General features: G+C 36.9%; 1 protein-coding gene across 1 annotated transcript in view; it reads left to right on the top strand.

Moving 5' to 3' along the window:
• SLC12A2 (solute carrier family 12 member 2) overlaps window positions 1-13,119 on the top strand; it is a gene marked incomplete at both ends in the record, with an annotated part of 110,634 nt that extends 97,515 nt beyond the window's left edge. The window contains 7 exons of the mRNA XM_080698927.1: window positions 1,259-1,306; window positions 2,742-2,864; window positions 4,201-4,312; window positions 6,486-6,572; window positions 10,359-10,494; window positions 10,844-10,911; window positions 12,984-13,119. Coding sequence (XP_080555053.1) covers window positions 1,259-1,306; window positions 2,742-2,864; window positions 4,201-4,312; window positions 6,486-6,572; window positions 10,359-10,494; window positions 10,844-10,911; window positions 12,984-13,119 — 710 coding nt within the window. The remainder of the gene's footprint in view (window positions 1-1,258; window positions 1,307-2,741; window positions 2,865-4,200; window positions 4,313-6,485; window positions 6,573-10,358; window positions 10,495-10,843; window positions 10,912-12,983) is intronic.
• Between the last annotated feature and the right edge of the window lie 1,321 nt (window positions 13,120-14,440).

The raw sequence follows: 14,440 nt of genomic DNA, 5'->3' as shown, positions 1-14,440 counted from the left end.
AGCTCACCCAGCTAGGAAAGAGATAATACTTGAATCCTGGAAATCTAACTCAAAATCCCACTGCAGTATACTCTTCTGTCCAAGTTCAGAGTTTTATGTGCCCTAAGCAAATATTACAAACTACATGCAAAAAAGAAGTGAGGTTAGGAAAACCAGTAACTCTAGCAACAACAGCAAAAATAAATTCTTAAGTATAAATGGGTGAATCTGTATATTACATGCATAATATGCAAGTTTATTTGAAGAAAATTATTATTGTATAACCTGGCATTTATATAAAGCAAAAGACTCCTGTCTCTGATAAAATTTCTTAATATTTCAAATGACTAACTTTTTTTTTTTTTTTTGTGGTACTGGGGGTGGATCCCAGAGGCTTTCTACCTCCGGGCTATACTCCCAGACCTTTTTTTATATTTTATTTGGAAACAGGGTCTCACTAAGTAGCTGAGAGCCTCACTAAGTAGCTGAGGCTGGCTTCGAACCTGTGCGATCCTCCTGTCTCAGCCTCCCAAGCGCGGGGATTAAAAGTGTGCGCCACCATGCCCGGCTCAAATGATTAACTTTTATAAAAAGCAAATTCATTAAATATTTTAAAAATTGCTTTTCTGTAACTTCCAGTAATGCAATGGCATGTTTAAAATTTATTATCATCAAAGTCAGTTTTGTACTGTCATATTTCTACTCTGGAAGCCATAGTTCAGTATCTTCTGAACTAATTTCAAGTGTGAACATTTCAACGTTAAGAAAATCATGAGCCGGGCGTTGTGGTGCACGCTTACAATCCCAGCATTCGGGAGGCTGAGACTGGAGGATCGCGGTTCCCAGACAGCCTCAGCTACTTAGGCCCTCTGCAACTCAGTGAGACCCTGTTTCAAAATAAAGAATAAAAAATAGGGCAGGGGGTGTAGCTCAGAGGTCAAATGCCCCTGGGTTCCATCTCCAGACCCGCCAAAAAAAAAAAAAAAAAAAAAAAAAAAGGAAGAAAGAAAATCTACTCAGGTCTTTTGCGATAAATTTACAGAAATTAAATTTCAGGGTGAATGTTAATCATTTTCCCTATTTCCACTTTATAAAATATGTTTGCTTTTTTAAATTCTTGACCACTCATTGTAGAAAATAATCTTCAGTCTTGATCACTTTTCCTGGACTGTTGCTTCATACTATGTTTTGTTTATAATTGTGCTCTATTTACATTCTCATTATTTCATTAATATAAAAGAAATTAACTTATTATTTTGTGTTTTTAAACATAATCTAGATGAGGAAGAGGATGGCAAGACTCCAACTCAACCACTGTTGAAAAAAGGCAGGCATTTTTCATCATTTTATTTTAATCCCTTTTTTCATACTGTTAACTCTTGAACTTCAGCCTTATTATTTTCTTTTTCTTTAATTTTAGTTTTTATTTCCATGGTGAGGTGATATTACAGTTATTTATTAAGTGCAGATTAGTAAAATTATTAGTCCAACTAGAGTTAAGTCTTTCTGGGATAGGTGAAATGTCATAAATAAAAATTTAAGTCATTGTAGCATTTCTGAAATACTCAAACCCAGAAAGTCAGTTTTAACTTTTTATTTTTAATTTAAACTGCATGGTTTGGATGATAAGTAGGGACACTGAAATGGGTTTATTTACAGTGTCGCTTGCATTCTTTACCATCAGTTGTGCCAAGCCAAGTCCTCAATTTTCATACTAATATATTTTTTTCATTTTAAAAATTACAATATTTCTCACAGTCATGCTGCGTTTGGGAGATACAGTCATGTCAACGTACATGAATTTTATGAGAAGGAGCTAGAGGTGAGAGTTGTGGAGCAGTGTGGTTTGGTAGCCATATTATTTCATCATGCAAAATCATTTGTCATGTTTGCTTTACATCGTGGCAGCATGAAAAGTGAATGATAGGCTTTTCTGAAGTGATCAGATTTCCTCTGTGGATTTCTGCTTTTACATTTTTATTATAGGAGTTTCATAATAGTCATTTGCTTGTTCACAGAGCTAATGCTAATTTTTGTTTTTGTTTTTGTTTTGTTTTTTAATTCCTGGGAAGTTAAATGGGAACTCCACTTTGGCTTAATGTCCTTTAGACCTGCAGCAGATGGGTGTCCCTCCATGGAGTTCCCACCATCTTTCTGTGGTTCAGAGAAAGATGTGGTGATTATGTGTCTAGAACTGGGTATCGTATATTGAGAGGACAAAAGATAAAAGATGAGGGAGTTTTTCCTTAGACTTGCGTTCTCACCGTGATAAGTATAAGATTGTATTGGTATGTTTTCAACTCCCTTCTGTCATTTATGTTGCAAATATTTATTTTTTAAACATTTTGACCGTTAATTATTGGGATACCATATTGCAAAAGATATATTTTCACAGAATAGGTATAAACTTGATTTGTCCAGTTAGCCTGAAACAACTCTCCAAGAAAACCAAATTCCAGTAGTCAAGTATAATTGTTTGATTGGTACTTATTATTCTTATTTTCATCAAGATGCTTTAGAATATTACAGATTTGGCAAGATAACTTAATGAGTTTAAGTATTATGAAAACATATTTATCAGTAGCCATTTTAAAGTATATTTCAATTATAAACAATTACAAGCTTTTGATAGATGCTATATAACTATTATGAACATATTTGAATATATAAAAGTTAGGAAATTATAGGAATTCAGCAAAAAGTACTTATAATATTTGCTTCCTTTATATCTTTTTTTTTTTTTTTTTGGCTTAATTCTTTAGAATCCAAAGGCCCTGTTGCGCCTTTAAATGTAGCTGACCAAAAGCTTCTTGAAGCTAGTACACAGTTTCAGAAAAAACAAGGAAAGAATACTATTGATGTCTGGTGGCTTTTTGATGATGGAGGTAAGTCATTAATATATTTTAAAAAATAGTTTAAAATTTACTGAAGATGTGAGAGTAGTTCCAAGAAGTGGTATGCACCTTTTACCCATAGGCCATGCCAGCAGTCTCAAACAGCAGAAGTATTGATTTCAGATTCAGGCATAGTCGTCCTGTCTCTTCACTGTACTTCACTGGGGAAGCTGCTCACTACCTCCTTGAGTCTCATAACCTTAACATTTATTTTAACATTACAACAGACCACTTTTTGCTATTTGATGTTTTATCATAATTAGTGTTAGGTTCTGTGGGTTTGGCAGAAATATGACAGAGGCTATACTGTGTTTCTCTATCTTGTCAAGGTAGTCCATTATGTTGATTTGTTCTGTCACTGGTGGAGTTGACTTTGACCACTGGGTAAAGTTTTTCACTAGGTTTACCTACTGAGAAGTTCCACCCCCTCTCCTTATAATTACAAATATGGGGGGGGGATAGACTTTGAGGCTGTGTAAGTATATCATTCTTATAGCTTTTACCGATACCTTTAAGTATTTTCTCCCTAAATTTATTGTTATTGTGTGGTTGCGAAATGATAATTTCCCAACCCCATTGTTTCTTTCTTATTAGTTATAGCATTTTATGTTTAAGGAAGAGCTTTATATTTTTATTTTTATCAATGTGGACTTTCTGGTTCTTATTTTATTCAATAGGGTATAATTTATTCCCATATTTAGCTATTGGAAGCTTCCTTAAGCTGACTTCGGTGTTAATTTGCTATACCCTGGTCACTTGTGGAGTTTATTTCTGACATATGATGATGTTCTAGGCTCAGTTGTTGTTTTTTTCATACGAGATGAAACATTTTATGCAAGAGCCTGTGGAGAATAGTGTTTCGAAATAAAGATCAGAGCATTAGCTATGCTGTGCCTATAGGGTGTCACTGCTTCTAGTCCTCTCACTGGACATAGCTGGAAAGTAGGCATGCATGTCTGTGTGTAGATACAGGAATTGAAAACTCCAACCCAGCCTCTTCCTTTTCATAATTCTCATTTCAGCGTGAAACCTGGCTGAGTGCATATATTCATTTCCTTGGTCATATATTTGTTTCCTTGGTCCTTTGGTGTATGGCTGTTTCTTGACTGCCAGGCCACTGATGCCTTACTCAAAGAACCCTGACTTGGGCTTCCTTCTTTTAGAGCCTAATGGCTTTTGGGCTGAATTATCAAGGAAGGCTGGAAATAATTATTTTGTTTTATATTGAGTTGTAATGAACATGCTTTTAGAGACTAAACCTGAATGGACAATTCTTGATTGAAAATTTGATATCTAGTAAAGGATTTATTATATTTTTATAATTCAGGTTTGACGTTATTGATACCTTATCTTCTGACTACCAAGAAAAAGTGGAAAGACTGTAAGATCAGAGTATTCATTGGTGGAAAAATAAACAGAATAGACCATGACCGGAGAGCGTAAGTTTACTTAATTTTACTTAGATGTCTTAACAAATTAGCATTTTAGAAGTTCTTTATTAAATACTTGCAGCATTAAAGTGTGTTAAGCCTATTTTTCCTTCTAATCAGGAGAATATGCACAAAAACTACATGCTTATATATGGGATATATTTTGTGCTTTTAGACAACAGAAAACCAGGATGCCACTGCCTCGCATTCCCTTCCCTGTCTGCTCGCCATGATTCTACTTGTGCTTTTAGTGCTGCTCTCCTGCACTCTAGTACCCTTGCCTCGCCTTTGACCTTTCCCCTACATACTGCACACAAGGCTCCAGGGTTCCCATGGAAAGTTTGACTATCTGATTCCTCTCCCCAAAATACTCTTACAACTTCTCCATGAGCTACCATGGAAGGTATAGTTGTGACAAGGTGGCAGCAAGGTCCTTGAAGACGTCTCCCCCCTCCCTCTCTGTTCTTAGTCTCTTCAGATATGCCCTCTGCTTTTTTGGCATGCACTTCTGCAGATGCCCCAGACATGTCTGTGATTTCAGGCTTTAGCTGCTTTGCCTCTTCTCATTTCTATAAATTGCTCTTCACCTGCTGCTCTACGCTTCTCTCTTTAAATGTTCCATTCTTTAAAACAGCTCAGTTCTGCTGGGCGTGGTGGCACACGCTTGTAATCCCAGCCTTCGGGAGGCTGAGACCTGAGGATCGCGGTTCGCGGACAGCCTCAGCTACTTAGTGAGGCCCTCTGCAACTCAGTGAGACCCTGTTTCAAAATAAAGAATAAAAAATTGGGCAGGGGGAGTAGCTCAGAGTCAAATGCCTCTGGGTTCCATCCCCAAACTTGCCAAAAAAAAAATAAAATAAAACAACTCAGTTCTTCAGAATCCAAAGACCTTATTTTTTTCCCCTTGTCTCCCTCAACCCATTCAGTTGTTTTTGAGTCTTTGTACACTTGTTACTGCTTATCACTTTCTGGTTTGTATTTTCTTAAATTTTTGTTTTGTTGATACTATAATGTTTAACATAGTGCATAGTAGGCAGTTAGGAAATAGATTCCAGAAAACAACAAGGTGTTTCTTCATTTTCATCAGTGAGTTATGCAAGAAATACTAGAAATAGTTAAACCTATAGCTCATCATTTTCTAATATTTTACATTAATTTGTGTGTGTAGAAGGGAGGGTACTAGGGATTAAATCCAGAGACATTCTACCTCTGAGCTACACCCCTAGCCCTATGTTTTCCTTTTTAATTTGTTTTAATTTTGAAACAGGGTCTCATTAAGTTGTGGAGGGCCTTGCTAAATTGCTGAGGCTGGCTCACATTAATTTTTTAAAAATCATTTAATTAAACAAAATCTTGTTTTGTTAATGGCTTTTCTTATGTTTCAACTTTCTATTGTTGTCACATTTCATTACCAATTTTGTTCCCCAGAAGCTTTTTATGTACTGCAAAGTTTGGCCTGTTGGTGTTTCTTTTCCATACCTATCCCACTAGGTAGTCTCATTACCACCACCAAAAACAAATGCTGTGAACTTAATCTTCCACCAGCTGTATATTTAGTTTGGTGCAAAAGTCATATTTGGACCTTGTAATAAGCATTATATGGAAGAATAATAAATAATTTTAAAAATGTTTACTAATATTTATTTGAATTTATATATTTACCAATATAACTTGACCAAAATTGGCTTTAAAAAGAAAACTAGTTGACAGGAATGGTGGTGTGTGCCTGTAATCTCAGTACTTGGGAGGCTGAGACAGGAAGATTGAAGCTTTGAGACCAGACTCAGCAATTTAGTGAGACCCTACCTCAAGAAGGCTGGGGGTGTAACTCAGTGATAGATTGCCCCTGAGGTCAAGCTCAGTACACACACACACACACACACACACACACACACACACACACACACGTTCCATTCAAATTTTACCATCAGTACCTCTCTCTGCCTGCCTACTTGTTATTGGATACTAGAAGAAGAGATATAGGAAAAGTAAAAGAACATAACAGTAGTTTATGCTAGGCAATTTAAATACCTTGTGAACGAATAGTATGAACTAATTTAGATGAACTTTAACACCTGATAAACCTGATAAGTCATGCTTTCCAAATCTATAGATTCAGCCCTATGTAAACTAAAAATATACATCCTTTCATGTAACTGAATTCTATTCATTTCTGTTCTAGGATGGCTACTTTGCTCAGCAAGTTCCGAATAGACTTTTCTGATATCATGGTTCTAGGAGATATCAATACCAAACCAAAGAAAGAAAAGTAAGTTACTGGATAAATTACACATTTTCTATCTTTTGTGGATGGCCTACAGAGACACGGATAATGGCATTTAAACTAATTACCAGAGTGTTTTTCCTGCCGTTAGTTTTATGTGAAGCAGACTGAGGGTTGGCATGCCAGTGCCAGATGTGAGTGAGTCTTACGGAGTTTTCAGTTTTCAGAGAAGATTTTGGTTACTGCTTCTTTTGTACATGCTCTCTGAAAATTGTAATGCCACAGAAATTCCAGATAGTCCTTACATCTCCATTGCTCCTGCTCACATAACCATTCAATCCCCATTCTGCCTACTTAGTAATTTCTACTACTTGGTTATATTGCTAAAGTAGGAAAAATCTAAGAATTTGCCTATAATTGATGCTAAGAATTTGCTTACAAAAGTTGATTCAGAATTCTTCTAGTAAGAGATTTCTACTCTTGGGATATTCTACCTGAAAATGGTATATAGAGATTGTTACAATGATTGTGTTTACTTTATCACATTATTCTCTGGTAAGTTTTGAATAAATAAATGGTAAGGCTGATATAAAGATTTTATTACCCTCAGCATTTTAGTGAGACCATTTTAGAATTAAAGAGGAAAGTAGGACGAGGAATGTAGCTCAGAGGTAGAATGCTTTTGGGTTCAGTCAACCTCAGTACCCCAAAAAATATTTTATTAAAAAAATAAAAGAAAACTCACCTAGCATGCACAAATTTCTAGGTATATCCCCAGCACTGCACACACATGCTTTTAAAAAGTACATATATTGGCCGGGTGTGGTGGCACATGCTTGTAATTCCTGTGCTTGGGAGGTGGAAACAGAGAGGATTGCACAGGTTGGGAGCCAGCCTCACTGGCTTAAGAGACCCTGTTTCCAAATACAATATAAAATAGGCCTGGGAGTGTAGCCCCGAGGTAGAAGGGTTCCATCCCCAGTACCACCAAAAAATAAATATAAAAAAGTACATATATTAAGCCAGACACAAACCTGTAATCCCAACTACTCACTAGTCTTAGGCAGGGGGATGGCAAATTGGAGACTCACCTGAGCAACTTAGCAAAATCATTTTTGAACATAAAATGGGCTGGAGTGTAGCTCGATGGTAGAGTGCCCCTGTGTTCAAGCCCCAGCACTACAAAAGGGAAAAGAGGAGGCGCTGTTTTGAGAGGAGGAAGCCAGTGTTCTTCACACCTTGAATACCCTGGGGTCTTGCCTTTGACCTGCTAGTCCTCAGACGGTTCAGTCATTAAAAAATGACCCTGCCTCAGGTATTTTGTTACAGAAGTGTGAAGGGACAAAAGTGTGTGGGAATGCCTTCAAATCCCCTTCCACTGAGGATACTTGCTAGCTATAGGATTCCTGGTAAACAGGTGTGGTTTTCATCAATTTGAAAATATCGATCCACTGCCTTCTGAATTCCAGAGCTTCTGATGAGAAACTCAGTGAGGACCTTATAGAGAAATTACTATGAGAGGTCCTTTCCTCGAGGCCTCATAGATGTTAATATGTCCTATGTTGTCTTAGGTAGAGGAGCATTTTGTTATCGTATCATGGTATGAGTGAAGTGCTACCATCCTTTGACACCAGCCATTCTGAATCAGGAAAAAAAAAACCCTCCGGATTATACTCCCAGACCTATTTTTATACTTTTTTTTATTTGGAAACAGGGTATCTTAAGCCAGCACAGCTGGCTTCGAACCTGTGCAATCCTCCTGTCTCCGCCTCCCAAGCGCGGGGATTACAAGCGTGCGCCACCACAACCCTGCATGATAAGGTCTTTAAAAGCCAAAAATGTGCAACTTCTTGATTGCTAATAATGTTGAATATTTTTTCATATATTTGTTAGTACTTTGTATTTCTTTGTTTCAGTTCACCATTTATTGATTGGATTGGTTTTTTTTATTTTTTAAGTACTTTGTGTATTCTAGATATTAGTCCTTGATCAAAGGAATAGCTAGCAAAGATATTCTCCCATTCTGTAGGTTCTTTCCTTAGATTCTTGGTGGTTTCCTTAAATGAAAAAACTTTTTCGTTTAATGCCATCCCATTTTTTAATTGTTTTAATTTCTTGAGCTTTCAGGGTCTTATTCAGGAACTGCATGCCATTACATATTTGCTGGGCACCTCTAGTAATTTCAAATTCCCAGGTCTAATTTCCATGTCTTTAAAATACAATGAACTACTAAAAGTATTTTTTTAAGCCAAAAATTATTACAGATTTGTAGGCTTGAAGTGAGAAGGTCATTGAAGCATCCTACAGATTTTAATGTTTAAACAAGTAAACAGTCTCCATGACATGGAAACAAAAAGCACCTGGAGTCTTTATTTTTATTATAGTGGAAATGGTCCTGGAGGCCCTGCAGTGAGACAGCCACAGTGGGCCATGCCCAGCCGCAACCTCACAAGGAGCTGTGGTGAGGGAACCTCAAGCCTGGCTTGAGGTATTAGGCCCTCGCCACTGCGGGGTTTTGTCCATAAGTACAGGGAGCTCTGGGTGGTGACCTGTTAGGCTCATAGTTCTTTTGATGGTTTGTGGCTGTGGATCTGATTTATTGGTTTGGGCTTTTAGCTTTGTTTTGTGTCTGGTTTGTTAGTTTGGATTTGTGGTTTTGTTGGTTGGTTTATTGTTTTGTAGTTAGTATGGTTAGTTGCTGTTGTGGTTTTTGATGGACAATGCTAGAAGAGAGAATAGTGAGGTGAGGCCAGGCACCTTGGCCAGCTCTCCTGTGAGGATGCCCTCAAGGGCCATTATGAGATTCTGGGGGACATTGGCGAGGGGACCTTTGTCCAGATGACAGTGGCCTGCCATATCTTCAGTAGGATCAAGGTAGCTATGAAGGTCCTAAAGACAGGTATACCACTTCTCCTTATTCTATCTGAAATAGATAAAATGAGGACTGTGGAGTGCTCAAAGGTGTGGTCCAGGTGTTTCAAATTTTAGACACCACTTACTGTGTTTACCTGCTGATGGAGCACATATGCAGAGGGTACTGGCTCACTGGCCATGGGCTTCATCTGCCTGGCAGTGGAACATGTGTGTGGAGGGCACTGGCTCACTGGCTGTGAGCTACATCTACCTGGTGATGGAGTAGTGGCTGCTCATTACTTGCTGAGGCTGTCTTTGAACCTGTCTCAGCTTCCAAAGTACTGGGATCACAGGCATGTACCAACACACAGCACTTTTTGTATGAGCAAAATAGTAACATATTACCCAAGCATAATGGCAATCCTAGTATTTTGGAGGCCAAGACAGGAGGAGTGCACGTTTGAGGCCAGTGCATGGTAAGGTAGCATAATGGTGTTTCAGAATAAAAAGGGGTTAGCTCAGTGGTAGAATGTTCCTAGGGTTCAGTCCCTGGTATCTCCTCCAACACACACACACACACACACACACACACACACTCACACTCTCTCTCTCTCTCTCTCTCTCTCTCTCTCTCTCTCTCTCTCTCACTCTCTCTCTCTGACTTATTACTAAAAGGAACATTTTTGGCTACCATGATAGAATTTTATTAAGTTAAGGTAGTGGGCACAGGGGCAAGGGTAGACAGGGAAATGAGCTTTAGCTGAAATTCTGTTATTGGCAGTGTGGTTATAAATTTCTAATCATTTTGGGAGACTAGAAACTGCTATATTCTAAGTTAAGTGAGTGATATATTTGGAATTTGGAAAGAATAATAATAGACTACAATCACTAACTGTATAAGCTATAATTTACTGTTTAAGATCTTCCTGTGGTATAATTTAAAACAGATCAAGTGTCAGTATTCTTTGTTCTTTTAAGTATTGTAGCTTTTGATGAAATGATTGAGCCATACAGACTTCATGAAGACGATAAAGAACAAGATATTGCAGATAAAATGAAAGAAGATGAACCGTGGCGAATAACAGACAATGAGCTTGAACTTTATAAGACCAAGGTATTCTTTTTGTCTTCTGTTTCCTTTTTATTGATTTTTTAAAAATGCCTAATATATAAATATCAAGTACTCTATTTCACTGCAGGGGAAACTCTTTGTAAATCTACTCTAAGTGGGTTTATATGTGAATAGTGAGAAGCATCGGGGTTTTTTTCTTAAATAGGAAACATTATTACACCAAAATTCATTTTGATTTTTACAAACTATGCTAGATTTTTCATGTGTGTGTGGTGCTTGGGTTGAACCCCAGGACCTCATACATGCTACTGAGGTGTATCTTCATCCTCAACCTGTACTAGATCCTGATTTTCAAATTATCTGGGGATGACTTTGTCCTGTTTCATTTCAGACATACCGGCAGATCAGGTTGAATGAATTATTAAAGGAACATTCAAACACAGCTAACATTATTGTCATGTAAGTAATATCTGAATTCAGATTTCCTTGGCTATTCATTTTATGATGTGCTTTTGATTAATTTCTCTTATATGTGTTGTCATCATCATGTTCACTAATGATTTAGTGGTTATAATTCATCATCATGTTCACTAATGATTTAGTGGTTATAAAATGGAAAAAAAAAACTTTTTAAGATATACTTCGGAGCCAGGCATGGTGGCACATACTGTAATACCAGTACTTGGGAAGCTGAGACAAAGAGGATCACAGGTTCAAGGCCAGTCTCAGCAACTTAGCAAGAACCTGTTTAAAAGTAAAAGGGGCTGGGATTATAGTTCAGAGGAAGAGTGCCCATGAGTTTAATCCCCAGTACAGAATAAATTAAAAATGAAATATACTTTGACTTTCTAAGCATATTGGAGAAATCATTTAAGTTCAGAAAAAAAGACAAAACTTTATCTTAAGCTTTTATGAATCTAAGTCTTTATCATTACAGGCTTACTTTGGAATTGGTTCCTTTTGTTTATGCTTTTTTAAATTCCTTAGCTTTGGAAACAGGACTGTGTAGTCATTACTCAAGTATGGGGTAGGATGATCACACATAAAAATTTGGACCTGGATAGTTTCCTTATGAGAATAAGTCCAAAAAGTTACTTAGAGGATTAAATTGGAATAGTGGTTTCTGTCTGTATCCCCATCTTTAAGTCTCACACACAGACTTAACATATGAACACATTATTATTGTATTGGATATTTATATTCATGCCTACTTTAGCTTTTCTTCTACTGAATTACATTAGTTGGATATTTCACTCTTGAAACTTGTGTCTTGTTGTTGTTGTTTTGGTGGTACTGCGGTTCTTGGAAACCCTTCTACCTCCGGGTTATAATCCCATACCTGTTTTATACTTTTATTTGGAAACAGGGTCTCTTAAGCCAGCGAGGCTGGCTTTGAACCTGCACGATCCTCCTTTCTCCGCCTCCCAAGCGCAGGGATTACAAGTGCGCCACCACGCCCAGCCTAGAAACCTGTGTCTTTAAATAAATAAGGAAAGCTCAGGTTTCTAAACAACCATACTAAATGATGAAATAAAGAATTGTTCTTTTGAGGCCAGGTGTTGTGGAGCATGCTTGTAATCCCAGCATTCAGGAGGCGGAGATAGGAGGATTGTGGTTTGCGGGCAGCCTCAGCTTCTTAGTGAGGCCCCTTGCAATTCATTGACACCCTGTTTCAAAAAAAAAAATTTTAAAAAGAGTAAAAAGTTTGGGGGTGTCTTTCAGAGGTAGAATGCCCATGGGTTCCATCCCTAGTACCACCCCCCCAAAAAAAAACCTCTTAATTTGATTAAAAATTAGCACTTGTTACCTTTTAAGTTTCAAGTTTTGCTCTTGATCAAATACCTGTCTTGAAAGATGATAAAACACAGAAATTTTGGGGATAAACTTTATATAACAATTGGTTTCTACTGTTATAATCAACAAATAGAAGTTAAAATTCACAAAAATGGCCAAGCGTGGTGGCACACACTTGTAATCCCAGCATTTGGGAGGTGGAGACTGAAGGATAGCAGTTTGTGGATAGCCTTAGCTACTTAGCAAGGCTCTTAGCAGCTTATTGAGACCCTGTTTCAAAAATAAAAGACTAAAAAAATAATAGGGCTAGGGGTGTAGCTCGGAGATAGAATTCCATCCCTGGTACCGCAAAGAAAAAAAAGAGATGATAAAAACATCTATTCCTGATCAAATGCCTCTGAGTTCCATCCCCAGACCCGCAACAAAAAAAAAAACCCCATCTATTCCTCATGAAATAGTTTAATCTTTATCAAAGGAGAAATCTATAGTATTAAGATACAGTTCTTATAATTTATAGTTTCTTAAAATACTTGTTTGCTACTCTTATGGATAGATATTTATAAAACATTTGTTGAAACCTGAAAACATGAGAATAGTGGCCTAAGAGTATAGGAGTTGTTTCTCTGCTTTCAGAAGTAGTCTGTAATTTTAATAAGTTATAGTTACTGTTTAATTTTTGTTCCTTTTTTTCTCAACTTAAAAGCACTACTCAGTATCCTTTTCTTTACTGATCCTAGGAGTCTCCCAGTTGCACGAAAAGGTGCTGTGTCTAGTGCTCTCTACATGGCATGGTTAGAAGCTCTCTCTAAGGACCTGCCACCAATCCTCTTAGTTCGTGGGAATCATCAGAGCGTACTCACCTTCTACTCTTAAATGTTCTACACAATGGACTGCCCTCCAGAATGGTACTTCAGTGCCTAGTAAAGTGACTGAAATCAACGACATGTTACCATCACACTGGCAAACTGTGACTTTTCTTTGACTATTCATTAATTTGAAAGCACACGGGAAAGTTGCTCCATTGATCAGTGTATGGAGACATCAGTTTTAGTTCCATCTCACTGCAGTGAATGGTGATTCTTTCTTGTTGGACTGAAGTTCATGAGAGTAAAGTTTTCCTTTGCTACTTGAATAGCAATAAAAGTGTGTTGATTTTTGATTGATGAAAGGAGTACAAAAAGCCTTTAGCCTTGAGGTGCCTTCTGAAATTAACCAAATTTCATCCATGTATCCTCTTTTATAAATTTATAGAATGTCAAACTTTGTCTTCGGATATTTTATTTCTAGTCTCTCCCACCTTAAAACAAAATGGACACTGCTTTCACCTTCCATTGACCAGTTAGTGTTGAGTACTGTATGTTTCTATTACTTTTGTAAAAGTATCTGTTAGATATTAAAAGGTGAGAATTGGGGCAGGCTAATTAAAAATGGGAGGAAAAAAAAAAAAAGAGCAGTAACCAAAAATTAGATCCAAGTTTAAGTTTATATGAGCATTTGTATATGCAGAGCTAGAGTGAACGGGCCCAAAATACCTTAACTCCCAGTTGGCTATTTGTTTCTGTCTTTATTATTTGTTGAAACCATAGGGAAGTTTGAAGTAGGCTGAAAAAATGTCATTCTTTACGTAAAAATTCTTAAGATTATTTGTATTCATTTTAAGAGAGAGATGTTCTAATTTAGAATTTCCCTCAAATCTGAGGGACTTTTAAGAAATGCCAACAGATTTTTCCAGAGGAAATTTAGACAAAGCAATGTCATTTAATAGACTATTTCAATAAACACTAGATGATATTTCACTATACTTGTACCATCCTTTATAAATCATTAAAATATTTCATCAAATGGTTAAATGGACCACTGGTTTCTTAGTGAAATGTTTTTAGGCTTACTTCCTCCGATTACCAAGTACACTTAGTCTTAATACACTCAGGTTTGAACAGATTACACGGAACATTGAAGTTTAATCCATTCTTAATACTTTAAAACTTTGGGTTAAGAAAAACTGCCAGTTTGTGTGTTTGAAATGTCTGTTTTGACATCATAGTCTACTAGTACAATTTTAACAGTGCACATGTACTGTTACTAAAAGCTTTATATATAGTTATTAATGTGAAGTTTTTCATTTTTTTATTCAAGGAAGGATTTCCTAAAAACATTTCAAGGGATTTATGTCTACATATCTGTATATGTATAT

This window comes from Muscardinus avellanarius, assembly GCF_963383645.1.
Source record: "Muscardinus avellanarius genome assembly, chromosome: 7".
Classification (NCBI taxonomy): domain Eukaryota; kingdom Metazoa; phylum Chordata; class Mammalia; order Rodentia; family Gliridae; genus Muscardinus; species Muscardinus avellanarius.
Note: the sequence above shows the minus strand (reverse complement) of the source record. Positions and strands in the feature narration are given on the sequence as shown.